Source organism: Lingula anatina, chromosome 4 (genome assembly GCF_051362555.1).
Source record: "Lingula anatina isolate TDL-2025a chromosome 4, LinAna3.0, whole genome shotgun sequence".
NCBI lineage: Eukaryota > Metazoa > Brachiopoda > Lingulata > Lingulida > Lingulidae > Lingula > Lingula anatina.
The window spans coordinates 22,691,022-22,718,970 of NC_141770.1; the positions used below are offsets into that span (position 1 = coordinate 22,691,022).

The 27,949-nt window shown below is 37.7% G+C and overlaps 1 protein-coding gene across 3 annotated transcripts in view; it reads right to left on the reverse strand.

Annotated features, from left to right (window-relative positions):
* Positions 1-2,145: 2,145 nt before the first annotated feature.
* The window catches only part of LOC106163630 (uncharacterized), a 32,419-nt gene continuing 6,615 nt past the window's right edge, over positions 2,146-27,949 (reverse strand). Inside the window, exons 9-40 of one of the 3 annotated variants that reach the window (XM_087010431.1) lie at positions 27,425-27,560; positions 26,648-26,924; positions 26,032-26,394; positions 25,628-25,769; positions 25,003-25,161; positions 24,754-24,818; positions 24,256-24,465; positions 23,642-23,768; positions 20,143-23,214; positions 19,443-19,861; positions 18,853-18,978; positions 18,411-18,618; positions 17,936-18,078; positions 17,467-17,681; positions 16,656-17,063; positions 16,379-16,463; positions 14,800-14,964; positions 14,362-14,545; positions 13,893-13,975; positions 13,452-13,570; positions 13,058-13,155; positions 12,595-12,778; positions 12,021-12,200; positions 11,488-11,553; positions 11,001-11,109; positions 10,208-10,582; positions 9,722-9,817; positions 9,370-9,498; positions 8,744-8,823; positions 8,287-8,443; positions 6,228-6,286; positions 2,146-5,572 (exon numbers count right to left, since the gene is read on the reverse strand). In XM_087010431.1, the coding sequence (XP_086866557.1) occupies positions 5,443-5,572; positions 6,228-6,286; positions 8,287-8,443; positions 8,744-8,823; positions 9,370-9,498; positions 9,722-9,817; positions 10,208-10,582; positions 11,001-11,109; positions 11,488-11,553; positions 12,021-12,200; positions 12,595-12,778; positions 13,058-13,155; positions 13,452-13,570; positions 13,893-13,975; positions 14,362-14,545; positions 14,800-14,964; positions 16,379-16,463; positions 16,656-17,063; positions 17,467-17,681; positions 17,936-18,078; positions 18,411-18,618; positions 18,853-18,978; positions 19,443-19,861; positions 20,143-23,214; positions 23,642-23,768; positions 24,256-24,465; positions 24,754-24,818; positions 25,003-25,161; positions 25,628-25,769; positions 26,032-26,394; positions 26,648-26,924; positions 27,425-27,560 (8,369 nt within the window). In that variant the 3' untranslated portion in view covers positions 2,146-5,442. Of the gene's footprint in view, positions 5,573-6,227; positions 6,287-8,286; positions 8,444-8,743; positions 8,824-9,369; positions 9,499-9,721; positions 9,818-10,207; positions 10,583-11,000; positions 11,110-11,487; positions 11,554-12,020; positions 12,201-12,594; positions 12,779-13,057; positions 13,156-13,451; positions 13,571-13,892; positions 13,976-14,361; positions 14,546-14,799; positions 14,965-16,378; positions 16,464-16,655; positions 17,064-17,466; positions 17,682-17,935; positions 18,079-18,410; positions 18,619-18,852; positions 18,979-19,442; positions 19,862-20,142; positions 23,215-23,641; positions 23,769-24,255; positions 24,466-24,747; positions 24,819-25,002; positions 25,162-25,627; positions 25,770-26,031; positions 26,395-26,647; positions 26,925-27,424; positions 27,561-27,949 lie in introns of all 3 variants that reach the window. The other 2 variants (XM_087010430.1, XM_087010428.1) reach the window with 2 other exon arrangements.

A 27,949-nucleotide genomic window follows, 5' to 3' on the forward strand; every position in this document is an offset into this window, starting at 1 on the left:
AGCAAATAATTAATTTTCCTGGAATTTTCATCTCTCTTCCCGTTAAGGTTATTCAAAGGTTATTCATGAACATTGACAAAATTGTGATCAATTTTGTGTTTCCAATTTTTGTGTCAGTCCTCTAATGTAAACTGAGATGGGTGAATTATTGCAACATCAGTAAAATGCATATTTTTACCAATGTTTTACCTAGCAATAAGGAAAAAATCCAGGGAGAAAGAAGTCTACACAAAGTCCCATTAAGGGTGAACCCCTTAATCACATGAAAATTGAATGACTGCCTAGTTTTGTCACCAAGCCAATAAAATTACCAGTACAGGCCAGTTTTTAATTTAGTTATAATTCAGAATGGACCTGAAATGTCTTAAGCACATTTTAATATTCAAAATACCAAAACAGGTAACTTAGTACAAGTTGTGCATTCAACATATGAATTTTAAAGCTGCCTGAACACAGATCAGTTCAAGCATGGTGCAGATGGTGGAGTCACTGACAGCAGTGTAAACTTGGCAATGTCAAGCAAGTTTTCCCCTATGAGCTGCATTTGGTAATTGAAATAGACATCTGTTTTGGAAGTTTTACATAACTTTTTGTATATTTTTCCATTCATGAACTTTTAAAGCCTAACCACAAGAGGCAGGAATGCTGTGTTTCTTTTTGATGTGGAAAAAAAATGCTATTATTGATAATTTGATAAGCACTAATTGATATGTTTTCATATTCTGTTGGGGTTTCAAGACTGCAGTGTACAGCAAAATAATCACATAGAAAGCACAGTAGTTTGTATTACAATGAGATTCTATGACAAGTAAGAAAAATACCCCCCCTCCCCTCCAACACATATTCAAATTTTCATTAGAATTTGAGCAAGAGATACATTTCAGAAACTTTAGTCACATATTATAATAATGGACAGACGTAATTTCTTCCACATCTTATCACAAATGAATGCACAACTTCAAAAATTAGGAATGGTGAGCTTCAGGGAAAAGCAAATTTGAAAAGGTGAATCTAAGCAATCCTGTTTTGTAGCAGAAATGTGGAGAGAGTTCATTTTAGTTCTACCTTAGTTGAACCACTGAAAATGTCAAACTGACCTAGGATCTACATACAAGCACTGATTAAATTGTCAGTCTCCCCTTACATGACACTAGATAAAGTGCTTTTCAATTTAGGATTTCCTTTTCTCCAATTTAATGGATAAATTTATTTCTTCCAAATCAGCAACTGGGTTTCATTTTTCTCATTTTATTTTCTCTCCTGAAATTACTTTTTTTAATCTCCCTACCTAACTCTGTCACCACTTCCTATCACAAAAAATAAAAAGAAATTCATAATTAGCTGTACATTTTGTAGACAAGGTTTTTTCAAATACCTGACGATCGATTAAAATAACTGACACATTTTTTTGCATGACTATATTTATTATAAGTAATCCGACCTGTACTTTTCTTGGAAGTTGAACTGTATGTTATGTTCCAAGTAGTCAATTAAAACCTACCCTTAGTGGGATTGTTTAACATGTGCTAGCTATAGACTATATAATTATATATACGTAGGTTTTAATGTTTTAGCATGCACTATTCAAATACAGTTATCTCTGCATAGCTCATCATCTTGTGGCCTGAATTATAACTAAGGATAGATAAAACTGATAAATTAAGGTGGTCGATGTGCTGCAACTCTCTGTAAACAGGGTCTGTTGACAAAATTCACTGTAGTTTTTAACATTATATTTGATGTCAAATGGGCATAACATCTAAATCATGTGGATGGTAGTAAAATCTTACAGGAAAAGCAGGGACCAGGGTCAAGTTTCTAAGTGACAATCATTGCTAGCCTCTAAATCAGTGACATAGTCACAAATTGAGAAGGGTTTGAGAAAGGTAATACCCATCAATGGCTACTTTTGCATGAAATTGGTATTAGCTATGGATCCAAGAAACTAAGCCCTGTGCTAAAACACATGAATACTTCACAACTATACAGTGATTGTAGCTTCTGAAGTTTTCATTATCATCATAACGTGCATAAATTTTGTTTTATGAAAAATCACATCAAGTAAACTCCCTTGGGACAATTTTACATTATATGTAAATGCAGCAAACTCTAGAAGCTTGACAAAGCTGTAAAACACAACAACCATTCAAAAATATATTCACTTTTATTTTCAATCAGCAAATATGTTATTTGATATCAGAATACAACCATGACCTGTATTTTCAAAGCTGGCATCAAATTGTCCTTTACACCAACAAAGAGATAATAATAATAATAATAATTATAATAATAATAATAATAATAATACATATTTATAAAACTAAATATTTAATATATGTAATATAAATATGAATTTGATTTCTGATGCGAACAAGCTGATACTATAAGCAGCAGCAGTGCATAAAATACAAGATAGGAATATGAAGTCCAACAGTAAATGCATTTAATTTATAATATCCAGTGAAAACCTGAATATACCACAAGAATTAAGTTCAGAAGGCAGAGTGGTACATAACATATATAGGACACTCTCTGTTATAGTTGTATTAAAGTGAAAATAGTACTAGCAATTTTTCATAACATGAGAGGGATATCCGTCTCATTCTGTCCAGATTATTTAGCACCACAGTGTGTAATCAATAGGTATGGGCCAGACAGTCTGTTCATAAATACTATTATGATAGTACAATACAATATACCACTGTTATTATAGATTTCTACACAATAAAGAAAGGAGTTTCAATAAGCTGACATACATGCAATAATTCCTCAATTAAATGAATGTGTGTGTGTGTGTGTGTGTGTGTGTGTCTGCATACATGCAAGCACGTGTCCAGCTGCCTGATCAATGCTTTAAAAAAAGCAAAGCCGGTTACCACAAAAAGAAAATCAAATTATTCAATTTTAAACTCAAGACAAAGGTTCCGCCCATCTTTCCCAATAAAGTTTTCACATCAATAAAACAAACAGTGGTTTACCACTCCATGAGAACATACAATTATAAACTGGTCTGGTTTTAATTGCCAGGTGCTTAAGCTACCACCTTCAAAAATTAACGTGTGCTGATAAATGTAGATGTTCATACGAACTAAGTTCAATAACCTAACTGCACTACTACATAATTCGTCCTTCAATTCAGACGATGACAGTTCCGAAGGTCATCAAACCTAGGAAATGAGTGGAAATAGAGAAAAAACCCGACCTCCAGACAGATGAAACATTTCAGATGATTCACAACGCACAAATCCTGTTCCACAAATTGATGGCAGATCATCCAGGAGGAAAAAACTTAAGTGCTGCCCAAATCGTGCAGAGTCTGTTTCTGCCGTGCAGTAGATTATTAACCCCCATAAATCAAACTTCTGAATTAGTTTCATGACAACAGACCAGGTACCAAGCACACACAAATGATCATAACTTGCATTCCTAATCTCATTGTTCAATAAGAAGCAAATCTGATCATTTCTGAGTGGATGCAAGTGTGCGCGACTGCACCGATCAGTCTCCAGCCAAGCTGAAGGCCACTTTAGTAGCAAATTTTGCAAGGAGGGAGGAGGAGGGGGGGGGGTGAATGGGCTGCTGCTGTGCAGGTGAAAGTCTGACAACTGTGACGCTTTGGTGCATTAGTACTGGTTATGATTATTGCAACAAGGTGAAGGCCAATTAAGCCAATTTTGTCTCCAGCAGCTGGTGATCTTCCACAGGTCTCCATAATATATTAACACCACTGAACAAAACAGGACATCCTTGGCAATAATTCCACATCATTTACAGCACACAATATCTCACACGCAATCAATTTTACTTGAATATTTAATAAAAGTGTCTGGAAGGTGCATTATCAGAACATGCTTAATGAAGAACAGGATGAGCTGCTGTTAGCTCTCATTAACAAGATTAAAAAAACAGGTAGCAAGCCAGACTTCCTGTGCATTCAGACATAATGATATCTTAACCGGATTTAGATCCAAAACGTAGGAGCTGTCCAAATTATTTTTTATCTTTGAATTTGGCGATTAAGAACACCTCCCCAAAGAACTGTATGCAAGGGGAAGAGGATCTTATAAACTCTTGGTGGGTTACATATTACTAAATAATTGGTTATTTCTGAAGACTGAATCTAAACCTAGTGATCTGCTTTTATCAACATGCATAAAATGATATCTACCCAAAAACATAGTAATGAAAACACATATCTTACATATCCAAGATAAAAACCAAGGGAAAGAAAAAATGAAAGTTTTTTGAGAAAATAGTCTTATAAGACTGATCTGCAAAACAAATTTTTCGGGGTTCCTATGATTCAGAGCTGGTTTCCATTACGGGCTGGTTTCATATAACTTTAAGTTGGTCTAAAATTTTAGACCAGAATTTTGGTTTACATTAATTCAGGATAAAGTTGAATCACTCCACTTAAATAGATTTATTGTAGAAAAAAGTATTAAATCAATTTGTTTCTTTTATAAAACAGGCACAGTTCTTCAGAATCGGTGAACCAGGACCTTATATTTTATTAAATTTAATTTCTCTCCACAGTATATCAGAGTTTATTTGTCAAACCAGACAATTTCTCTTTAAAATATTGTTTTCATTTTGCCAAATGTCAAGTAAGGATACTTAAATAACAAGGAAACCATTCAAACATGTGTTCTTTCAAGATGTCTGTTAGCTAATCTGTTTCTTTCCGACATCCTGCTACTTACGTAATAATTCTTAATCAGGAAATTGATTTTTTAAATGACAAAATGGAAAGACATAAGTATGACTAACCAGTGAATTTAACCATCATTACCAGTAAACAAGGGGAAGGGTAAAACATGGTACTCACCCAATAATATAGTTCTTTAGTAAATTGTTATATTTTAACAGACATGTTTTGATAATGCTACCCCCTAAACTGCAAAATTTAAACTTATTATTTTTCAGTTGAAAAAAAATTAATGAAGGAGTCCATACTTTAGTGTTTCACTTGGAACATCTTGTCAAACTTACTGTGGCTTCAATTTGTTTTAAACTTAAGGTGGAATTTGCTTGAAATCTTTAGGAAGCCAATCAAATTCAAGGCAATTTCTGGCAGCTGAAACCATGCCAACAAAGCAAAATGAAAGTGGCAACAGTTAACAGACAGTAAAATAGATGGTGCTACTGCTATAACCAAGAAAAGCTGGTGGCCTACTTCAAATTCAAACATATTTTCCCAGTCACACTGTGAGCTTGATCAGGGTGCATTTGCACAGTTCTATGCAGGGGAAAATCACTCTGTTCAGATTCTAGACTGTCCACTATGGTCTTACAGAGAATGACCATAGTCTAGTTTAAATACCTCCCTTGCATGGCTTAGACACTCTCCATGACTGTGCTGAACAAGATTATATTGAATTTCATCCCTTGACCAGCTCTCTTCTTTCCACTGCCTTGAGGTCCACTCTTTACTTTCTGTGGTCACACACACTCTCCATACACCTGAAGACTAAGGCTGTGACCAGTGTCCACTCTTAATACAACCAATGATTTGTATGAGCCAGGTGATGTTGGCCTGAATTCCACAGGTAAACTGATGTAATGGCGGCTCCTAAAATTATCAAATAGTACCTTTATGTTTAAATATTGTAAAATAAATAAAAAATAGAATGCAGCAGGTCATTTGCATCTGGATGCCTCCATCTTGACTTGCTTTGTTTACAGTGAAGCTTGCTATCCAGCATGGCGATGTCAAAGGATACTGAGTAAAGTAACACCACCTGACTAGATACTGCGTGACATCACCAAGTTGGAAAGCAAACTTCAGAAAACAAAGCAAGTCAACATCAGGGATGGATGGAGACCATCTGCTGGGTCTTCCAGAAGACAGTCAGAGTTTTTCCCATTTACATTGATGGGCATCTAATTTCTTTCTGTTGGAAGATGGTCAAAAATGGAAGATGGGTCAACAAATATAATTTGGAAGAAAATATCTCTGGATCCTTTGAACATGGCAGCACCTAGCTGTAAAAAAGGCCTACAAAACAGACTGCTGGGGTGGGTGGTACCCAAGTGAGGTTGACCTAACATTGCTTGAAACACGGCTTTTAGGTATGTTCAGACATGGACTTCAACCTGTCTAGTATTTGGTGCGAAATGCAGATGACCAAATAAACGACAAGTCTAAGTTAATCCAAGTAGAATGAAAATACTGTTAATGAGTAGCAGACCTGGTAACAGTGGTAACAGTGGTGACTTGTACTTACTTGGCTTTTAAATTATGATGCTTCACATGGAATGGAGGCTGAGGGGGTATAACCTCTACCTGAAAATAGTCAACAACAATCAATTAATTTCAATGTCATCACTACAACAACAAATAGTAATCAGTGATTGAAAACTTAAAGCGAGATTTGAATATAGACCAATTTTTGTATTTTGCACTATGAGGCGAGGGTTTAGCCAGAGTTTTGTAATAAGGAGTCCAAATTAATTATTTTCCTACAACTAAGACAGGTTTTCTAGGAATCATTTGCTCCAATAATATAAACCTGATTATATGAATGTCCAAAATTGAAACAGGCAGCCCAAAAGACAACTGGGGGGGTTACCCTGCTATGTGGCAAACTCTTCACTATGAGCAATTCTATTTGTCACGAGTAGTATTATTGCTTCATGTAGCCCAGCCAAGTCAAATGAAACTTATCAAAATAAAAAAAATAAGTGAAACAGATCCTAGACAATTTAAACTGCTTCAAAAGACTCTTTATGACATTGCTCAATGCAAGACCATTAACAAGGGCATTCACAGAGTCATAAAAACAAAGTAATCATTTCTTTAAAAATCGCCCGCATGAACTGCTGCTCTTATTAAGAAACAGTAAGCTTATGTACTCCTTAACCCAGAATCAAATGACAAACTCAGAGATATCTGGTCCTGAATTAATCACTACCCTTATAATCAGACATCTACAGACAAATTTGATGCCGACTCTCTGGGATATCAATTTATATAAACACAAACAAATAAAAAGGCTTCATCACTGGAGCTACCCAACAGTGAAATGCAGGCATCGTAAATTTTATCAAAGAGACAGAGGGGAAAAAAGTGAGTCATTTTCAAGGTGCTTAAAACTGTTTTATGCAGCCTCATCAAAAACTGTTGAAAGGAGTTTTATTGCTACCTATATATTTGACAAACTTTTGTCATAAAACTGGCATTAAATGTAATGAAAAGTTGTTTGAAATCAAGAGCACCCATTTCCCTTTATGCATCATACATCAGCTGTTGTATTTTAAAACCATCTGCATCACAGCAACTGACCATGAGGTACAAGTAAGGCTTTTGCCATTTTTTTTCTTTCAGGTATTCATGCAAACTTCTTGGCAACAAAATTTGTGCATCCATTTCATTTTTATGAGCATGGACGAGGAAATAAACCACACCTGCTTAAGATTAAAATGACATCATCAGACAACCAAATAATTTCATGAGTAAATTCAAGGGAATGAACTCCCAATGGATGATCACTTTAAACCTCTATATGCTCAGCTGCATCCATTCAACCAGATTTTTTCAAAAATAATTATTAACATCTTAACTAGCATTGCACCTCAAACAGGGTCAGCCTATTTTGTAATACCCTATCTGGGAAGGCCAATTAATAATAATTCATCAGGAAAAGCCTCGTGTGAGTATAATTTGTATTTAGTGATCTGGGACCCCAATACAATAAATTATTACCAAAGGAAGCTAATCTAATCTCTCTGTTAACCCATCCACCATCCCATCTCTAATCATAGCTGAGGCCAGTAGAATGAGATCAGTTTGACTTCACAGGGTAACCAGACATATATTGGGCAGTTTAACATTATGTTGGCTGCGAGTGGAACAAAAGACAATATGGAAGGTAGAGAGTGAGATTGGCGTTACTAGAAACAGTTATGTAAGGAGTTTAGCAATCTGGTTGCCTGATGATGACTTTAACACCCAAACCATCACTGGCTTATCTGTGTGAAATACCAGCTAACTTTAATTATGTTTGTCAGGGTAACTTTAGTGATGAGGTACCCTGTTATACTAAGACTAATACTTTAGAGCAATATCTATATCAATAACCTTGTTAACATATTGATCTAAAGCAGGGCTGAGTCATTTTGGCTCCCAAACAGTCAGAAAGTCTGCCGATAGTCGGAAATATCTCATTACTGTTGTAAACACCAACATTTCCCAAAAGTTGGAAATTTGCTGATAGTAGACAGAGTTAGCAATTAGGCTACTTTTTCTCCTTCATTTATTTCTCTTTGTATTTTCAATGTTCTTACTGTGTGGTTGGAGGTGGTACCATTCTTCACCCGAGCTTTCTGTATGGCACAGCTGCCGGCGGTGGTTGCTGGGAAGGTCAGGTGATCAGACTTCAGCGTTAGAGTGGCCACTGCCTCCTCTGGCGGGCAAGGAAGGGTGGAGTCCTCTACGGTCCTCCTTATCAAAACATAATGAATAAATATGACAATCCTGAACTGATATAAAAGTAATTTATTTTCTAATTAATCAACGTTTCACAGAATCCAAGAAATAAGCTGTTATTTCTAAAGACTAAAGTCATTTAAATAGCAACTGGCCATTACCTAAGAACAAATATTTTCAATTCACCACTTTTATCTACATATCAAAAATAAATATAATAAATAAATAATGATGTACTGCTCTGAACATGCCTGTCACATCAGAAAAAAATTTGGCCAATATGAAGTTACACTGGGTGGATCATGGATTACCTACATGGAAATTGGTTTATCACTGTTGTTCACCAATGGACGGTTTTCTTTCTCTTCTGATCCTGCAGAGGAGGCTGGAGTGCCCTGGAATTAAAATTACCACATAAAAATACCCCCATCTGATTCTTTGCAATTTGTGTGCAAAAGTGCGTATAAGAGTTGTCATGATCACTAAGCTGGCTTGTCATTACGTGTCTAGTAGTTTTCCTGCTTGAATTTATAAATAACACCATGTGAAAAATTAACTTAAATTGTGGTAACTGAGAACAATTTTTGGTTGGATCTCATTTCTTAAAAAACTGAACTTTAATCACTGAATGCATGTTGCAGGAAAAACATTCGCTAAAAAACTTTATATTTCAAAACTTAAACTTTAACAAGCAGACCAAAAAGGCAATGTAATTTTAAAAATACAAGACATGACATGGAATTTCATCTTAGCCTTTTTAGATTTTTTTTTTCTCTTTTGTAAATTAAAAATAGCAAAAAAAAAAAAAAAAAATTAAATAAATAATAAATAAAAAACTTTGCCAGTTTTTCTCTTTTGGAAACATAAGATAGCCAAAAAAACAATATTTTTAAAGCACATAAATAATAAAGGTCTGTGAGTACAAATCCTAAAGCACATACCTCTCCAAACATTTGCACCCTGAGACTCTGTAAACCTGCAGCTGTGGAGAGACTAGAGTGGGGCTTGGTGTGAACTTCCCAGTGCTGAGAATACTGGCCTGCCTCACGGGGTGAAAACTGAATGGGAATCTGGAAATGTTTGATGAGAATTCTTTAAATGAGTATGACACCAATAGCAAAACATCAAGGAAAGAGTACTACATAATTTCATTCCTTGCAGAAAAAAATACAATTACATGACTGAATTTTTTTTACCATCCCTACAAAAGCTATAAGAAACAGCCTTTTTTCAACAAACTTGTTTATTATCATAAACATTTCATACTTCTTCAAGATCTTAATAATTACTCACCACTGCCTGTTGTTGTGCCTCCAATACACCCGACTTCTTCATTAACTTGAACACTGCATATTTCACACGGAGGATTTCAACGCTTCCAGACACACCCTGATAAATATCGGAATGATACCATAATTACAGTGACATATCTAGGTCCAACTCCACAAATAAATAAATATACAACATAATACTTCTGGTTAATTCTCTTTCGCTTTCTTTCCAAAATTGCACATTTAACAGAGGAAATTGAAACCGAAAAGGTCAATTTACAATTTTAAAACATGAATTAGAAATCATGAGTCTGACAAGTCAGTCTTTGTATAATTTCTTTATTTTCATTTTTTCTTTCTTTTGAATTATCTTTCTTTCAAATTTTTTTTCTTTTTGTTATTTATTTATTTATTTATTTATTTATTTATTTATTTATTTATTTATTTATTTATTTATTTATGTTTTATTGGAGGGAGAGGGGATTGGGAGGGGAATAAATTTTTTTACCTTTATATAAGGAGGCGCCAATGACGACAACACCCAAGTCACAGACTCGTCTTTGGTATTCCTCAATGTCAGCTCCGTCTCCGCAGTTCTCCCAACACAAGTGTCCGGAAAATTGACCACCTGACTAGCTGTCACTCGTGGTGGCGATGACGTTGATGAGGATGCCACAGGCAAGCTTCCTATTGGTGTCACTGTTTTTATAGCTGGACCAATCAGCTGCAGCCCAGTATTTGCTGCTGAGGACTGTTGTGGTGTGAAGATCATCCTTACTGACTGGGGCAGGATGTCAGGTGGTTTCAGAAATGGATGTTGTTCAGTAGTATGTTCTGTGGGACCAGGTAACTCCAGGCTTTCTCGGATCTGTATTCTGAGAGTCTGGTAACAAATGCATAACATAAAACATTCATTTTACAAAGGAGGCCAGATACTGTTTTATACTTCAATGTTTCGAATCTAAGCTTCACGAAAAATAAAAACACACAATTCAGATTCAAGTTCAAGCAAATTGGTCATTCACCTATACAAGATACCAATTGGAATGTTTTCTTTCTCATCATATACAGATTGAACATTGCTGATTCTATTGTTGGTAATTCCTAAAGAGACTAAAATTGACTTTTTATTACCATTTTTACATAAGAGACAAAAAAAGCCTATTTCACCACATTCTGTTCTTATTCAACAATACATTACATATGCTTTGCAATCATTACAATATGCATGTGTATACTATAAGTGTTTATGCCTATTTATGTAAAAATACATGTGTATGTGTGTGGAACATATGGCATACCTGTGTCTTGCCATCATCACAAGAGATGTGGACGGCACCAGACCATGGGAGGGGAATACCTCTGGAATACAGAGTGGGGCTGGCACTCACGCACACCAACACTGAAGTCCTGGATGATAAAAAGAAACTTGCAAATTGTGGTGTTTGTCAACAGAAATAATCAAAAATGATCTAAAAGAGTTTATGATCACTGGCATCACCCTGAAGATGCTTTTCTGGCATCAAAATTTATCAATTCATTTGGTTCTTTTATATGCCACTGTCCACAGAGAAGTGCAGCAGTTTTAATGTTAATGGTTGGTTTTACAATTATCATACCAAATATCTTAGTTTGAAGCAAAACAAACTAAAGAAAACTTTTAACCAAGAATATGTCCGAAATGCTTTTTTAAAAATCTTCAAAATGACCAGTTAAATCAATGGGACTAAGGTGACCATTCCCACAATGCAACTGGCCTCATCCTAACAGACCTGTGCTGCCCCCTACCTTGGTTCTACAGTCCCCTGCTGTGGGGTCACCTTCACACAGTGGTCTGGCCAGGCTAGTTCATACCTGGAATAGGGAAGTTTTACGGTACAGTACAATATGTTCCATGTAAATTTGGAATGTTTGATGGATGCATTTTATAAGAATTAAATATCATCAATGTAGTTCTACAACATACCATATACACTTACAAGTAAAACAGCTTTTATTATAACTTCCATCATCCATAGTAGGAGAAAAAATTTCATGACAAACATATCTGTGCTTTTTTTTTTAAATAAAAGAAAGGGTATAATCAGTGCAGTCAGATAAGGAATTATAACAGTCAGATGAATAGTCAAAGGGAGTACATCTAAATCTCTGCTTGGCAGGCAACAGGCAAATCTTTCTGTTAATGAAGTCTCAAAAGAAATACAAATTTCGATTTCATACTTCATATAGCTCTCATACACCATATGCAGACAGTCTAAAGAGACAACATATGGAAGTCTTTCAAATAACAGACTGATATTAAATTTATCCACAGTCCATACCTCAGAGGTCTGTCATAGTAGTTAATGAGTTGGACCCTCTTCATGTGGCTCCCTCTAGTGTCTCTGCTGGTTTCCAAGATAAGCTGAGGAGGGTTGATGGACCAGTTTTCCCATGTGTTTACATCTGTAGTTAGTTTTTGGCGACTGACTAATGGGGTGCCCTTCACTGGGAAGGATATACTGAAGAAAAATCAGAACATAAATTGTGGAAATTTGTGTTTACAAAAACTGTCACAATAAAAAAGATGACATACTTAGCATCAATTCCATACTCATTTTTCAAAAAAAATTCAAAGACTGATGTATGATTGCAACCAAAAGGTGAAAGTGCCATATTTCACTTATCACACTGTCCACTGCAGGTAGCATATTACATCTCAATAACAACATTTATCAAGACATGGGCTGTTTTTTTTTTCTCTTTCTATTCTAATTTATTTCCTAAGTTTCATGAGTGTGAAATTAATCCAACAACTTTCTTAATCATCTCCCCTTCACATATAAAAAGAAGGAAATCAACAAAAATGTGGAAGAATCCCATTCTTGTGAACAATAAGTAAATATTTAAGCTCACTCCAGGTTTGCAACTGTAGAATCAGCGACAGACTCATCAGCCATGAGAGGCATCAAGCTGTCCCTAATGGAGTCTGGTCTGGCCACCATTTTGGGCGTTGGCTCGCCCACCAGAGTTAACATAATTCTGGACATGGTGGAGTAGAAGAGATCGGCAGCATTCGGAACCGTGGCTGTTCCCAGATCTGATAATCAGAAATGTAACATATGCATTGAAATTCTCATTATGTGGCAGCATGTTCTATTGAGGCAAAGCTGTCCGTAGTCAAAGAATACCAGCTGCATTTATTTTAATTTTTTTACTGCACATGATTAAATGAAAATTGTGAAAATCTCAAATGTTTGCACCAACTAGGCACAAAAGTGAATTATTGGACAAAAACAACATTAACACTTAAAGTAAATGCACATTTAATTTTTCTCAGTATGTTATAGATGCCATGAAATTAAGGGTAAAATCCAACCTTCATTGATGTCATCTTGCCCATCATATTGCACATCAAAGTTGACTTGACACAGAGGATTCTCTGCAGCCAGCTGCTTGCTGCGACCTTTACTAGCTCTACGGTAATGAGGAAATAATGTTCAATATTGCATCATCATCATCACAACAACAACAATAATAATAATAAATAGCAATTTGAGAATGGTTAACAATGTAACACCCAATGATTGGCAGCTTGAGTAACATACCCTGTAGAGAGGTGAAAATAGGCTTGGATGAACTGAGGAAAAATGGTAGAATTTTAAAGCACTTTGGTTCAAATAAATGAAGTGAGGTTTTACTTAAACTTCTAATCTTTCAAGCTCCTTAATGCCCAAACTTTCAGGAACTTCTAACCCTTTATTTGTATTTACCTGAACAGCTTTCTGCTGACTTCATCTCCGTAGAAGAAACCAATGGCCCCCACAGAACTAGGGTTGTCAGAGCACAGAATTCTCTCTCTTTCCGTGGGGTGGAAAGCTATCACAACAGTCTGAAAAGGTCAAACCAAGGTCGTACAAATATCAAAGCTGGGCTATTAGTGGGTGATGTTTTTGCCTTCATTGGTTTGTTATTGAAAAGACTAACTCAAAAAAATTATAGATTGATTTTGATAAAATTTGCAGGACAGGTCAGAAATGGGCCTCTTAAGAACCAGTAAGATATTGGAGGTGGTCCCTTAATATATAAACAGAATGAAAACAGAGCTGCCTTTGTAGAATTGCGTGTTCTCAGAATGCTTTTTGGATGCACTTTCTGTCTACCCAATGAGTCAGCAGTATGTGACACTAATTTGATAAGACTTGCTGTCTCACCTTTTCCTCTTCTGGGAAAATGATGCATTCATTAGGCTGCACTGATATCTTGTTGACAGGAAGCTGCTGTCTGCAGGTTATATCTGGAATTAACATGTGCAAGACTGTCTCACAACTAAAGCAAAGTAGGAAATCATTATTTCAAAGAATTGAAACTGATAGTCACGACTGAATCACGAAAGCTCCTTCTCAAATATCCATTTGAATATTTTGATATACATATAATTCCAACTCAACACATAAGTTTCCAACAAGTTGGGAATCAATTTTATTTAAAGAAATAGGCCAGTTTTAATTTTACTAGAATTCCCAGCCAGATTTGATGTTTGCTATATGTACACCTTGAACTATTTCATACTTTTTATAATTATAAACCTCCATATTAATAAGAAAATAGTTTGATAAACATTTTTCAGCAATAATGCAAAATATGACATTTTGTTAAATAAAAATTTTTCACATAATCTACCTGTGAAACAAAGTGCCTTCACATAAGCGGCCCTGACACCTGTGTTTTTTAACTGGACCTGTGTTACACAGTGAGAGCAGCCAGACATGTCTCCTAAGCTTGCCCAGGACCCTGCACTCCCCTGACCCTGCTTTACCCCATGGAGTACCAACTTGCTCACACCACCATAGCCATACAATGGGACCTGAAATTATGGAGTTGAAAAAATCATGTGCATTATTATTATCACACCACTATAGATATACATAGGTACTTAGAGCATTTTTAATGCACACCTCTCTTTGTCTCTCATAAAATTTTCACTGAATGACACAGTTGGCATTTTCTATAGAATATGGTCAACTCTCTCTTTCTTTCTTTCTTTCTCTCTCCTTTTTCACTCAGTGCTACAGATTCATATTTGAATTCCCCCCTCCCTCTCTCTCTCTCCTTCCTCACAGGGTACTTAATCCTTCCAGTCAGTGGCCTAATCTCCAGCTTGGTGTTGAAGGCAGCCACCCTGGTAGGGCAGAAGAGCACATTGACAGGGTACTCCTCCTTTGGTTTCAGAATTAGTTCTCTCTCATCACATCGCCTCTCACTGTCCCCGCTGCCCACCTGTAGCTGAAATTTGGCACATAATTTGTTGGAGTTACTACTAAATGTGAAGCAAAAACTGGTAAATGAGTTGTTTTTTTCCACAATATTAATTTTTTTTTTTTTTGAAAATATAATTGGTACTCCACTTTATAAATATTTTTTTACCCTTACAAATACAGAAAATTGTGTTATAATCAGTGAGAAAATGTTGGAGTCACTAAAAAAAAGTAAGCTAAAACATAACAAGTAAAATGAGTTGTTTTTCCCTAAATTATAAATATGCAATTGTTTATTTTAAAAATATAATGGGCACTGTAGTCTATTATAATTAATATTTTTTAACCCTTATAAAATTTGAAAATTTTAACATTCAGTAAGAAAGCCACCTTCTCTGCTATGATTTCTACCACATGTTCACCAGACAGTATAAGTGCTATAAAACAACTAAGCCAAAATGCCGTCATCAGACAGGTGGGGTAATTAAAGGACCAAGTGTCAATTGATTTTTACCACAGTGTCAAATAAGTTCATTAGGAAATTGTGTTGATCTTATAAGACGGGAAACAGGTGTCACACCTAGAAGACAGGTAATCAAAGTGGTTCTCAATTCAAAATCAAGCAGATGCTTTTCTCCCTTTTTTTCTCAATACCCAATCAACACATTTTCTGCATGCGTAATCAACATGTATTCAGCATCTTAGGAAAAATATCCTTGAAGTTTTTGATTTGGCAGAGTTTCCACCAGACATCAGTCAGTAAATTTTTACTAATTAAATCTGCCCGACACAATTATTGGCAACCACTTCCTTAATCCAAACAAGCCGATAATTTATTACATACTTTAAGCCTTGTGCCTCTTGAAGTGATTATAACTACAACTTTTAGCTTGTTATTTGAAGATTTATACTTTTGTAACTTTAAGTCAAGCTTTTTTTTATTTGCTTCGGAAAATTTTGCCTTAAGAGAATTGGGATTTTATTTCATTTTATCTTATTCATAATTATTCTGTTAAATCATTTCCAATGAAACATGACTATATAGCCTATGCACCAGCAACTTTAAGCTGAGAGGGAGAGGACATTGAATATGCAGAGGTAGGAAAAGAGCAGGATCTGTACATCAGTTTTTATGAACATTGGGGTATGCTATGGACTGTTTGTCCCCCATAGGATAAAGAGATTTAGTAAAGATCTCTACACTAAATACCATTTATCAACTAGAGTCTTATGTAAAAAGGACTTTATGCCTGATGTCCAGACATGAATAAACAACTTCTTGTAACTAAACAATATAAAGTACACTCTGCTAATACATACTTAAATTGCAAAATGTTTAAAGAGGACAAATAATTCCAAAAACAAAATTCCCTAAATCTGTCTAAAATTGATGGGTCATTACAAAAATAAATTAATTAATTAAAAAATTAATTAATCCTCACCTGGAAATCAGGAGTGCACCCTTTAATTCTAAGTCTCAGCTTAATCATCTCATCACTGGCATTGCACAGGGTGGTTTTTTGATGACTGAAATAAAGTTCTTCTTTATAATTTCTTTCTTTTGGACAACAATTTTGGCCAGAGTCTTCACTCTTTTTAAAGAAAAATATCTATAATTTCATTTAATAAAATGATAACTTGACACTTGACGTTTTATTTAATATGGTTGGTCGTTGTCCAATAATATATTTGGGGAAGGATCAAAAAGTCCAAACTTACAGGGACCGACCCACTGGGACACCACCCCAGGACAGAAAGTGCTTATTACATAGCAATGTCTGTGGAGGGTGGCCTGCTGAGGCAGAGCTGGCCTTAGAACGCACTTTCTCTGTTGGGATACTATCCTGTACCATGTTGGACTGTCCCGTGTCAGACTGTCGAAAAACTGTCGTCTGCAGATTATTCATCTGTTCTCTTGATGGGTAGGTCATTTCTGCAGGAAGATGTCCATCCTGTCCCCGGCTAAAGCCCGTGTCAGTTTGTTGAAAACCTTGCTGTATGGGCTGAGCAGAGAAATGGTCTGAAGGAGGCGCACTGACTGTTTGCCTGGAGGTAACGGACTGTGTCAGACCCCTCAAAGGTGTCTCATAAGCTGGTCCATCTGGTTCCACTAACATGTGAAGAGCACTAAAAAAAGTGTGAAATAAAAAAATAAATATGCACAATTGTAAACTTGATTCTCATAGCAGTCCTTTGCTGAAATAACCCATCAACTAGAAATGAAAAGTTAGCAAACCAACTCTAAAAGGAGAAATGAAAGGATACCAAAGGCTTCATTATGGCTGCCATGGGCTATAGCTTTTGCAAGTGCATTGTTTCTGTGTGTGTATGTATGCCCAAGTTGGGGGGACGGGGGGGGGGGGGGGGGATTTCAATATAATGGTGACTATGAAAATAGGTTATAAGATACATACTTAACCCTGCAAAAATCAATGACAAACAAACAAAAGATGGTATTTATCTTCTACAATGCAGTCTATGGCAAAAAAAAGTTCTAAGAGTACCTTCTACTCAGTAATTGACCACTCACCTTTCATATGTCCTCTGCTGTTGGTCAACAGCCTTATATTTGACCACGACGTCCTCCCCCATCCCAGGAGCCAGCTGTAGTCTGGTAGGGAAAACAGTAAACAGTTGTGGCCAGTCATGGATGGACAGAGTGACATCTAGTGTTATGTTGCCTGCATTGCGCAGTGGTAAGAGCTTGGTGTCGGACCAGCCAACAGCTGCTTGAAGGACCACACTCTGGATGTGTTAAGAAAATAATAAGCAAATATATTTATTCTACATTGTTTTACCATAATTTTTGATTAAATTAATTAATTTCAATTTAAAGAGGCAAGGTGCTGATATCAGAGTCCTTGATATATCAGCTTTTTGACTGCCCCGAGACTTTCAAATGTGAAATAATAATTTGATTTTAAACATTTCCTTGACTAAATTTCCTCTTTATCAAACAATGCCAACTGTACCCTTGCAAACAATACTAAAATACGTACATCAAGACTTCTGGGGGCATGTAGCCTGGCCACGCCCACTGTGGCCCGCACAGACACACTCCGCACTGCAGCTACAGACTTGGGCATGTCCACTTCTATCACTACTGTGGCTGTCAGCACTTCAGGGGTTTCTGGGACATGGTCTACAATGTAGGGTATGACATATGAAATATGAAAGCTACAAACTGAAGTGTAACTGATGTGTGCCAATGTTCTAATGTTCTAATGACAAAACATTTGGAATATGCCTTTCACAATAATAACTGTTTTACACTATCAATAACAGGAACACAACATGACTAAAATATTAAACAATCATTTAGAAACAATACTTATCTATGAAATACATTTTTAAAATGTTACGAAATACAGTTCTAAAATTAATATTAGACATCATCAACTCTAAATACTTTGTAAATATCTTCATTTAAATAAATAAATAAATAAATAAATAAATAAATAAATAAATACTGACCTCTGTCAAAACTCTGTTTGGGTGCTCTAAAGAACAGAGGGACGTGTGTCTCAGTAGGGTGACCATGCTCCCCACTCCCCGGGATGGTCAAGTTAATGATGGACCTGGCCAGGGCAGGCGTGACTGGACGGTGGGTTTGGGATATCACAGATACATCAGGGGAGGCCTGCTCACTGTCGAAAGTGAAGCAGTGCCAGGAAGACTTGTTCTGAAACATGAAAAAAGATGTCTTGTAACAAAAAAAGGAATGTGGTTATAATAGCAATTATTATTATTTTATTGTGGTTGTTATTACTATTATTAATACTATTATTATTATTAAAATTTTTATCATCATCATTATTATTATTATTATACTAAAACTACACTTCTGATAATAATCATAATAATACTAAAACAGCAACAACAGTGCATGTACACGTATATGCACCAACACACTTACCGTAGAAATGACCAGCCTCAGTGGGACTGCAGCTTTTCCATTATTGACAACAGTCAGTGGTAGAGACTTCTGGCTGCCATAGGGCAACTGACCAAAGTCCAGGCCAAATTCACTGCCTGTTTTCACCTAGAGATGAAATACATCAAGCCTTGATAAACAACAGAAAAAGACAGACTTTAATGCAAGGAAAAATCTGGTAAACACAAATGAAAGCTCCATCATGTCTGTGTTTTAAGTGCTCAACACCTTGAAGTAGCAAAAGACAAATATACCACTTGTCTGCAGGTACATTCAGACACGATTTGGGGTCATAAGAAAGAAGTAGGAAGCAATGGCATCATGGCCTTACAAAAAGGAGGTCTGGGTACTGCCTAAGGTGGAAAACGTGTGGAATATGCCCATTACAATAATAAAACCACCAAGAGAAATTATTATAAGATTCTGATTTAAATTGGAAAAAACATCAGCAGGCAATCGTGACATCCACTCCTGCTTAGCAATTGTGTAAATTACAAAAAATGTACATCCATCACAAGCACAATATGTATCCATATAACTATTTAAGATCTGTATTACTCTACTGTTAGTACCTGTATATTGGGTTCCTCAGCCATTGCCTGTATGGTCACCATAGAGGGCAAGCCTGATGTCTGAAGTGGCTGGTCACTCACAACTGGACTGGTCACAATATTCAACTGACCAACATATACTCCAGGGTACTTGGGTGCAAAAACCAGCGCAATCCTTTCCGTAGTCCTCGGCTCCACAATCACTTTCAGTTTCTTGAAGACAAACGGGTTGTTAAGGACGGTGTCCAAGACTTGGCCATTCACGGTGATGCTGGTCAGCTCCAGACCACACTGGACCCAGCGGTCAGTTGGGTTGTGGAGGGTCAACTCTGTCCTTGAGGAGAGTCCCACACAGCAGACTCCGGGGAGGCGGAGTTCCCCTGGGGTATGTATACTAGGGGGCAGCTGGTAGCCATATGTACTGGACAGATAGGACTGGGCTGGAATCAGAAAAAATTTATATAAACACAGTCTTTGGCAATGACTTTGAAGCCTGCTGGCTCTTCAGACCACCAGGTTCTGAGAATCTTCTGAAACGATGGGTCATTAATTGAACATATTTGCAAATTTTACTGTCATTTGGTGTGGGCCACATAAAAGCATTCACTTTGTAGGCTGCAATCAAGCCTTTGACCAAACACTTTCCAAATGTAAGTTTCAAAAAATAAATTAGTTATTCCAAAATTAGCAAAACTAAAATCAAAATAAAATTAAACCTCACCCTGCCTGTCTCTGGGAACTTGATACCCACTAGGCACTGTGGTAGTGGCAAACAAATTATGCATACTGCTTGGTGTCACAAATGTCTGGGCTGCATTTTCTTGAAACAGGGCACTCACAGGGGGAATACTGCTGACTCCTACGGGTTCCGATCTTGCCTGTGGTCGGAAATCTGCTGGAATAGACATGGCCTGTCTACTGTCAGTATACTGGAGATTCTCTGACCCCCAAGTTGTCTCTCTCATATGGGAAATACCTGGAGTTTGTGAATTCATTGTAAATGCAGGTCTGTTTGCATCTACTGATGCCTGTGGTTGCCAGGAATGTACACTGCTGCCCCCTTGTGGGTGAGATCTGTACTGCTGATCCGTAGAGGACCTTAACACACTGGAAGTAGAACTGGAATCGCTTCTACCATGCTCTGTTCCAAATGCTTGTGAAGTTGGAAGTGGGATGGCTGCCATACCATGAGGGTGTCTTGAGCTTCCCTCCCTTTGCCTATCCAAACTACTGTTGACAGAAGAAGTGCTGACTGTGGAATGTGAATCCCTGGTTTGGTTGTAGGGAGGAGATTCCTTTCCACGTCGCTCATATTCCTCTATACTTCCCCATATACTTGTGGCTTGTGAGGCGGTCTCTGCAAAATCTTGAGACATCAAAGGTGCTTTGTCACCAGTGTCAGAGAAAATGCCACTAGGGGGCTCTCTTTCCCTGTAGTCTAGTTGCTTCACAACAGACGAAGGTATAGTATAAGTATCATAAGTCTCACTGGAAATTTTTGGTTCTCTCCTGCCACCATGTATGACATTGTTTTCTTTAAATGTTGCATGATCTTGCCTTGGAGACAGACTGGGAGATGATGAGGTCTCTAAACTACCTGGTTTTGGTGAAGTTTTTCTTTCATTGCTGCTGTAATCTGTGGAAGTTCTTAACAATGGTGACTCTCTGGTGCTGAGCCCTGTTGGTGACCCTCCAGTGCTGACCCCTGTTGGTGACCTTCCAGTGCTGACCCCTGTCGGTGATCCCAGGTGACCAGTGCTGATCCCAGGTGGTGACCTACCATTGGTCTCTGCCAATGACCTTCCACTCCTGAACCCTGGTGGTGACCTCTCACTAACCTCTTGTGATGACCTCTTGAAACTGACCCCTGGTGGTGACCTTCCAGTGACGGGTAGAGGCCCTTTTTGTTTGTTATCATGCTGAAAAGATTTTTCTGATAAGGATGTATTTTTCGAAGTAGTTCCTCTACTCTGACTGGGCCTCTCCAACTGCAGTGATCTGGTTGTTGCTGGGCCATCCTGTTCAGAGGTGACACCTACAGGTGGAGTTCTGACCTCCCTGGTAGGGGCAACAGAAGGTTTTGACACAAGAGTTCCAGCACTGCTGCTACCTTGGGAAGATGAAGGCACATTATGATGCTGACCAGTGGTGTCCCCAGGTGGCGGGGGCCTAGACCCTCTTTCATTATAGTAGCCCATTGAGGTACTGGATGTGGAATAGACAGAACTGGCATCTGATGATACAGGAGTGCCTTTTCTGTCTCTCACAGAAGATTGTGAAGGTTTAGAAAATTCTACAACATTGACAGGAGGTGTCTGTCTTTCCATTTTTACTGCCTGACCTTTTGACATTTTGTGGACACCAGGGGGAGCTGTGTCTCTGTTGACACCAGGAGGCGGTGGCCGTGATTCAGTCTGTCGCATCTGAGGCTTAGGTTTTTCTTGTCTCTGTTTGTGGGAAAGCTTAAGAACTTTCTCTGCTATGTCATCCATTGGGGCTGACATTGAGAGTGAGGCAATATACTTACTGATGGCACTGATGTTAACTGCACCTGTCTGGTCCAGAAAAGTGGTTTCATCTGGAATGCCTGCTCCTGGCTGAACTCTCATTGAAACCTCTTCTAAAATGCTATGGACAGACTCAGCATCACTTTGGCTATCGTGAAATGAATCTGTTTCACTGACTGTGCTAACATTGTCATTGTCTGTGTCAGGTGACGAGCCATTGTTCTGCTCCTCGGTGCTGTTGACACTACTGCTGCTGCTGCCTATGGCAAACTGGGTTTTCTTGACTCTGGGAGATTCTAATGCCACCTTGTGCCTTCTTGGTGAACTATACTGTTTCTTTTGTCTTTCTTCTCTCCCTGTGCTGTCAGATTCTGAGGACGACATAACACTATCCTTTTCCAAAATTCGTGATTTACCAGCCATTTTTCTGTGGTCATCTTGTTGATACCTACGTGGACTAGTTGGTCTTTTGTCTGAAGGCACAAGAGTCACTTTTGAGCCAGGCTCAGATGACTTAGAAACACTATAATTATGATAATTTTTCATGCTCTGTTCTGCATGAGAATTGTAATTCTTCTCTGGTTTCTTTGTACAACTGACTGAAGTCTTAGGCTTATCATCAATTCTGCTAGGAGAGGAAGACCCAGCTAATACCCTGCTATTTTCCTCCTTTTGTTTAACTGGGTAAGAATCACGGTGATCAGGGGTAATTTTACCACCAGCTTGCCCCATATTTCTTGATCTTGAATTAGTGGTATCCCCCACAGATTTCTTAGCAGCACCGCTCTGCTGCACCAGACGAGGTATAGCAGATCTTGTTGGAGTGCCTCCTCCCTTGGGAGACCCCACACCATCTGATACTTGTGGAAGTTTTGAGGATGTTTCCATCCTAACATTATGTCCATCCCTACTTTTTTCTTGCCCAAACACAGTTGTCTGCGTCTGAAGCCTTTCTCCTGTAAGCCTCTCCATCTTCCATAGAGGACTCTGTCTGTTTTCAGTCATTGCGACAATGTTGCTGTCTCTCAGTCCTTTAGAAGAGGAGAGGGATTCTGTGAGTGTTCTGTCCACTCCAGATTTACTATAGGTCCCTAGCTTGGTGAGGGGACTTCCCGCAATGGGGCCCTGCTGCTGCAGTCTTGGGGGACTCGGTGAGGCTGTTAAAGTCTGGTCTCCATCGGTTTCCTCTGCTGTCACAGACTTATTGGTTTTAGCTGCTGCTGGCTTGAAGTAAGCAGTCTGGATTCCCTCTGTGGCTCCTAGCATCTCTCTGCTGTCATTGAGGTCTAAAACAATAACAGGCAGATTATCAGCAGAAAATATATCTTTCAAAACAGTCAAGCTTTCTTCACATATTTACACACACCAACATGCATACCCACACACTTACTATTATAAACTTTTATTAATAATATTGTCAAGTAAAATGTATAGTCACAATGGGTTTGTAACTTTTATTAGATCTGTATATTTTAATCATCATTTATACTAAAAAACCTCATAATATGAACATAAAAATTCAGGAAAGTAAACTATCTCAGGGATGCTCTTCACATAAAAACATTCACATGTATCAAAATTAAGTATTCATCCAGAAAAATTCATCCAATGACCTAAAGATAACAGGCAAGTGTTAAATTTAGTTCATTCTCAGCGTAGAAATCATACATACGAATTCAAACTTTTTCTTTCTGGCAGGTAATTTAAACATACCTAGATGAGGAATCCTGTTCTCTTTGATAGACACATCCTGCTCAGAGTCCCTCTCCTCAATATCAGCAAGAAGTGCCACTGGCTTCCTGTCACTGGGAGGAGTAACAAAGTCAGTGCCAAATGTGGGCTGAAAAGATTGTGTATTGTGTTAGGTGTGACTGCAACACAATGGAATTCATTGCAGGCTGAAAATATTGTAAATTGTGTTTGGTGTGACTGCACTGTCAGCAATTGCAAGCGTAAAGCCCTTAGCTTTTTTCAACATCTGGAGATGCACCTTTATGTTGGTTGTCTCTCTGTAATCTATTTCTCTGGCCCTTGCTTCAGGGGCAGCTTCTTACACAGACACTATTTGTGAACATTTAAATGGATAATTACTGTTTATTTATCTTTAACTATCAACTGGCAAAACTATATAGGACACTTTGAAACAAAAATAGATGTGAAACAGCTATGTTTCAATCTTTTCACAAAGGAAATGACTACTTTTACAACAATGTTAATAAATGCAATCTCTTGGAACCGTGAACAATCTTACTGTTAAAATATATATAAAAAGGACAAGTAATGCTCTTCTCTCATATATCATACATATCGCATATCTTCAGACTTACTCTTGGCACCAGGCCATCCCCCTCCAGTGTCCCCAGTGCCTCTGTTCTGGTCCCTATAAACTGACCAAATGACACCTTGCCATGTGACTGATCATGTGACCTGTCTCTGCCATCATGGGACACCATGGCGGAGAAAGTTACATCCCCGTGTGGCAGCATCCAGGAAGAGTCTGCTACATGTGGGGTATGATCTGCCACATTATCTGCAACCTGGAGGAATGAGATTGGTTGTTATGGAAGACATAAGAGTCACGAAAGAAAATTGAAAAAAAAAATACAAGTAATAAATTAAGAGGCTTATATCTGGTTTCTTTAAATCTAAGCCCAGAAATTTTTTTAATATGCTGAGCACAAAATAAAATTAGAAACTTTGTTCACTTTCATTACCAAAAAGTCTTCTTCTTCAAAACCCCCACAGAGCTCCTGTTAATCAAAAACAATTCACCTTTTGTGATATATTTGCAAAATATTAAGAAGGAAAATAGTACTGACTTGTACCTCATCAAACTTGTGTTCTTCTTCAAAGGCAGCTTCATCGTCGTCCAGTATAGCTTGAGCATTATCTGAAATTTAAAAATTGTCATGTAAGGTATATATTTCTAATTACTTTGCATTCAATGCAAAACTTATAGTTCAAAACAAGAAAAGGAAAAAAGGAAAAATTTTTAGACAGTTCACTATCAAACTGATGAAAAAGTTTGTCTTGGGGGAAAAACAAAACACGCTAAACAAGAGAAGGATGTTCACCTCCACTGAAAAATTCCCCGTCGTCAAAACTGTCCATGAGGCCATCAAACCCATCTAAACCATTCAATTCCTCCTCCGTGAAGGATATGTGGACAACAGAGTCAGCCATGGTTTCATCTCCATCTTCAAAGACATTTTCACCTGCTGAAGGGTTGTTACCTTTGAAAAGAAGATATAACTAGTTATCCCATGTTTGATTATAAATTATGAGTAAATATTTGTTTATGCATTGTGTGAAATATCAACCTGCAGTGAGCATATACCAGGGGGCTGTATAGGCATAGAAGAGTGGCAAAGAAGGGTAAAATAGTGCATTACACTCACATAATTCCAAACGACAGGCTACGGTTAGGTTACCCCTTCTGTTCAGAGTAGTCTCATAGCTTGTTGTTTGAAATTAAAACGTTTATGACTGCAGTTCAGTTACTTTTCAGATACACCTGCAGTATGTGACGTTAGCCAACTGGTCCTGCAACTGTGGCCAATAAAATCCAGTATTATTGAAATTTTTTTGGCACAGTGTATTCTGATTCAGGCCAGTAGATTTTAGGCCAGTAAGCTGATAAGTTTATGGCGTAGACTACACCTGTTATATACACTGCAAGAGTACTCAATGCTTTCATACCTTTAGCACCTCCCGGTTGGATTTCCCCTTTCTGTTTATATTCATGTGGACTGACAGCTGGTTGCCCTTCTCCCTCCTCATTGTAGAAATGATGCTGGGTAGGAGAGGGCCGACTCAGGTCACTCTGTCTAGAGGAACCTCTCTGTAAAACACAATGTTTGTTAATCAGGACACTCCTTGAGTAACTTGCTAACTGGCATGATTTATGAAGTACAGTATCAAACTGGACAAAAAAAAATGCGTTCATATATAATTGTGTAATATCCTGGTGGCTAAAGTGATTTGTTGTAAATATTACTGTGTGTAATGTAAAATAGCTTTTGTCATTATTACACCATCTTTAGTATTTGAAGCAAAATTTCACATGCCAACATGAGCACAGATGCTGGGCTGAAGCCACATACCTGTTGCCTGTCACTGTCATCACTCATCCCAGCAATCACATCCCCAGTATGAAAAGAACTCTGATCAAGCCCCGCCTCTCCCTGGTTGTGCGTCAAGGTACTCACGCCAGACCTTAGTCCTGGCAGATAGTCAGCAGGATGGAACGAACTCTGCTCCAGTGCTGCCTCCTGGCTGTGAGTCAGGGTACTAGCAGCAGACCTCAGACCCCCCGGCAGAAGGTCGGCAGGGTGGAAGGAACTCTGTTCTAAGGGCAGTGTGGTTCCCTGGCTGAGCATACTGGTGGCTGAGGAGCGCCCATCTCCCCCACCCTCTGGCTGGAGAAACTGGGATGCTAGCCTGGACTCCTCACTCATGTCTTCATCCTAGAATATGTATATCGTATATATTAATACAGGTTAACCTTAAAATATAAATACTACTAGCTATCAGATCAGAGTTTTTTTACCATAGAATACTTAAAATTGTATTTTTATATAGAAGTCTCACTTATCACTGCATTTGTCACCATAGCTACAAGTTTTTACAATATGTAATTATTATCCCAAAATGCTTATGATGATGATGCTGATAATAATAAGAAGAAGAAGAGGAAGAAGAAGAATAAACATTTTGCACCTGTGAGTGTTGGTTATGGGAGGCATCAGACATCATCCACACCTGATCCTGGCTCTGAAACCTCACAGTCTGTTGGTGGTGGGAGATTTCCGACAAAAGATCATCGCCCATCGGTCTAATCCTTGCCTGGGCCGTGGGGTCATCCTCCTCAAATGACCTTGACCTACGCTGCTGGTTGAAGAGTCCAAGACCTCGAAGGAAGTCTGATGTGGTCTGACCCTGCCCTGACAAGGCAGCAGCTGAGTGGCTGGACCCAGATAGTGGGGTGTCCATTTCACTGATGAGAGGAAGGAGTCCTTTATTTCTATTAATTTCATTTTGAAAACAGGTACTTATACCTTTTTGAAACATTAATATCATCAATAACAAAAAAATTAAAGTAATTTTTTGTTGCATTTCGTCTGGCTTGAATTTTTGACAGTATAAAGCAGAAAAAATCTTATGTCTTCAGTGTAATGATATTGTATTTGCACTTCATAAATTTAACAACAATCTATGTAAATATGACTTAAACTTCATAAGATATAGACATCTCTAAATTCAACTCCTGGTTTTCTGACAAAAAACTATTATGTTTTTCTCTTTAACATATCTTGAATTCGGTAATAAGTTTGCCATGTCTTCTCGCCTTTGAATTTTTCTTTTTTCACAACTAATTTTCCCCCTATCTTTAGGCACAATCAACAACAAACAAAACTACACATTTAAAAAGCTACAAGATTCTGCAACCCTGACATAATTCTGTTTCCACAAAAAAAAGTTTGACCTTGAACTGACCTTCCGCTACTGCCATCCCCTCCACCGCCCCCATCCCCAGGGACAGGGGAAGTGACCACATCTCCCTCGGCCGCCTGCCTTGTGTCCATCCTGGTTGCCGTGTCAACTTCATCATCTGTGCTACCACCTTCCAACCCTGAGAAAAAGAGACCATAACTGATGTTACTGTGTGGCGGAATCAAAAACGACATGCAAAAGTCCTCATTGTTAGGTTGTGACTTTGTCTTTGTTGCAACAAATGTGAGTACAGATTAATCAGCAACCTACAGAACTCTCGCTTGATGAATAAGAAATGTTGTCTCTCATATTTTATACTTGTAAGTTTGTTAAATAAATTTGCATCAGTAGATCATCAAATAATTTTAACAATTCAGTTAGGTCTGAATCATCATAATGGCCAAAAATTTATTTTATTTTTAAAAAACTAATTATCATTAGTTTTATATGTGAAAAAAAAATGTAAAGATCAGAACACATAAGATTGCCAGCCTAACACCTGGGCAGAAACATAAAAGAACTAGGACT